This window comes from Penaeus monodon, chromosome 27 (genome assembly GCF_015228065.2).
Source record: "Penaeus monodon isolate SGIC_2016 chromosome 27, NSTDA_Pmon_1, whole genome shotgun sequence".
NCBI classification, from domain to species: domain Eukaryota; kingdom Metazoa; phylum Arthropoda; class Malacostraca; order Decapoda; family Penaeidae; genus Penaeus; species Penaeus monodon.
Genome location: NC_051412.1, coordinates 25,458,184 through 25,458,450, shown reverse-complemented (window position 1 = coordinate 25,458,450; position 267 = coordinate 25,458,184). Strand labels below are relative to the sequence as shown.

The window sequence follows — 267 nt, the reverse complement described above, 5'->3', positions numbered from 1 at the left end:
CCCCTCCCCCGCCTCCACCCACACCCACAAGCATCCTAAGTGAAGTTCCGGAGGTCTACATGCCTCTCATGTGGTTCGAGGTGGCAGCTGGCGTTCCAGAGGAGATGATCGGACAGCTACAGTCCCTTCTGTTCATGATGAGGACCCCGACGATGACTATTATATGGTCCGTGATGATCGCTCTCGGTAGTCTCACCGTGGTTGCTGTGCTGGCGCGGCATTGGAGGAAGAGGAGGAGTACTTTGGTGTGATTTTGTGGGCGTGAGT

The 267-nt window shown here is 56.2% G+C and overlaps 1 protein-coding gene across 1 annotated transcript in view; it reads left to right on the top strand.

The window, feature by feature from the left end:
• The window catches only part of LOC119590466 (protein croquemort-like), a 47,895-nt gene extending 47,634 nt beyond the window's left edge, over positions 1-261 (top strand). The window contains exon 13 of the mRNA XM_037939124.1: positions 32-261. Within this exon, the coding sequence (XP_037795052.1) occupies positions 32-251 (220 nt within the window). The 3' untranslated portion in view covers positions 252-261. The remainder of the gene's footprint in view (positions 1-31) is intronic.
• The last annotated feature ends 6 nt before the right edge of the window (positions 262-267 follow it).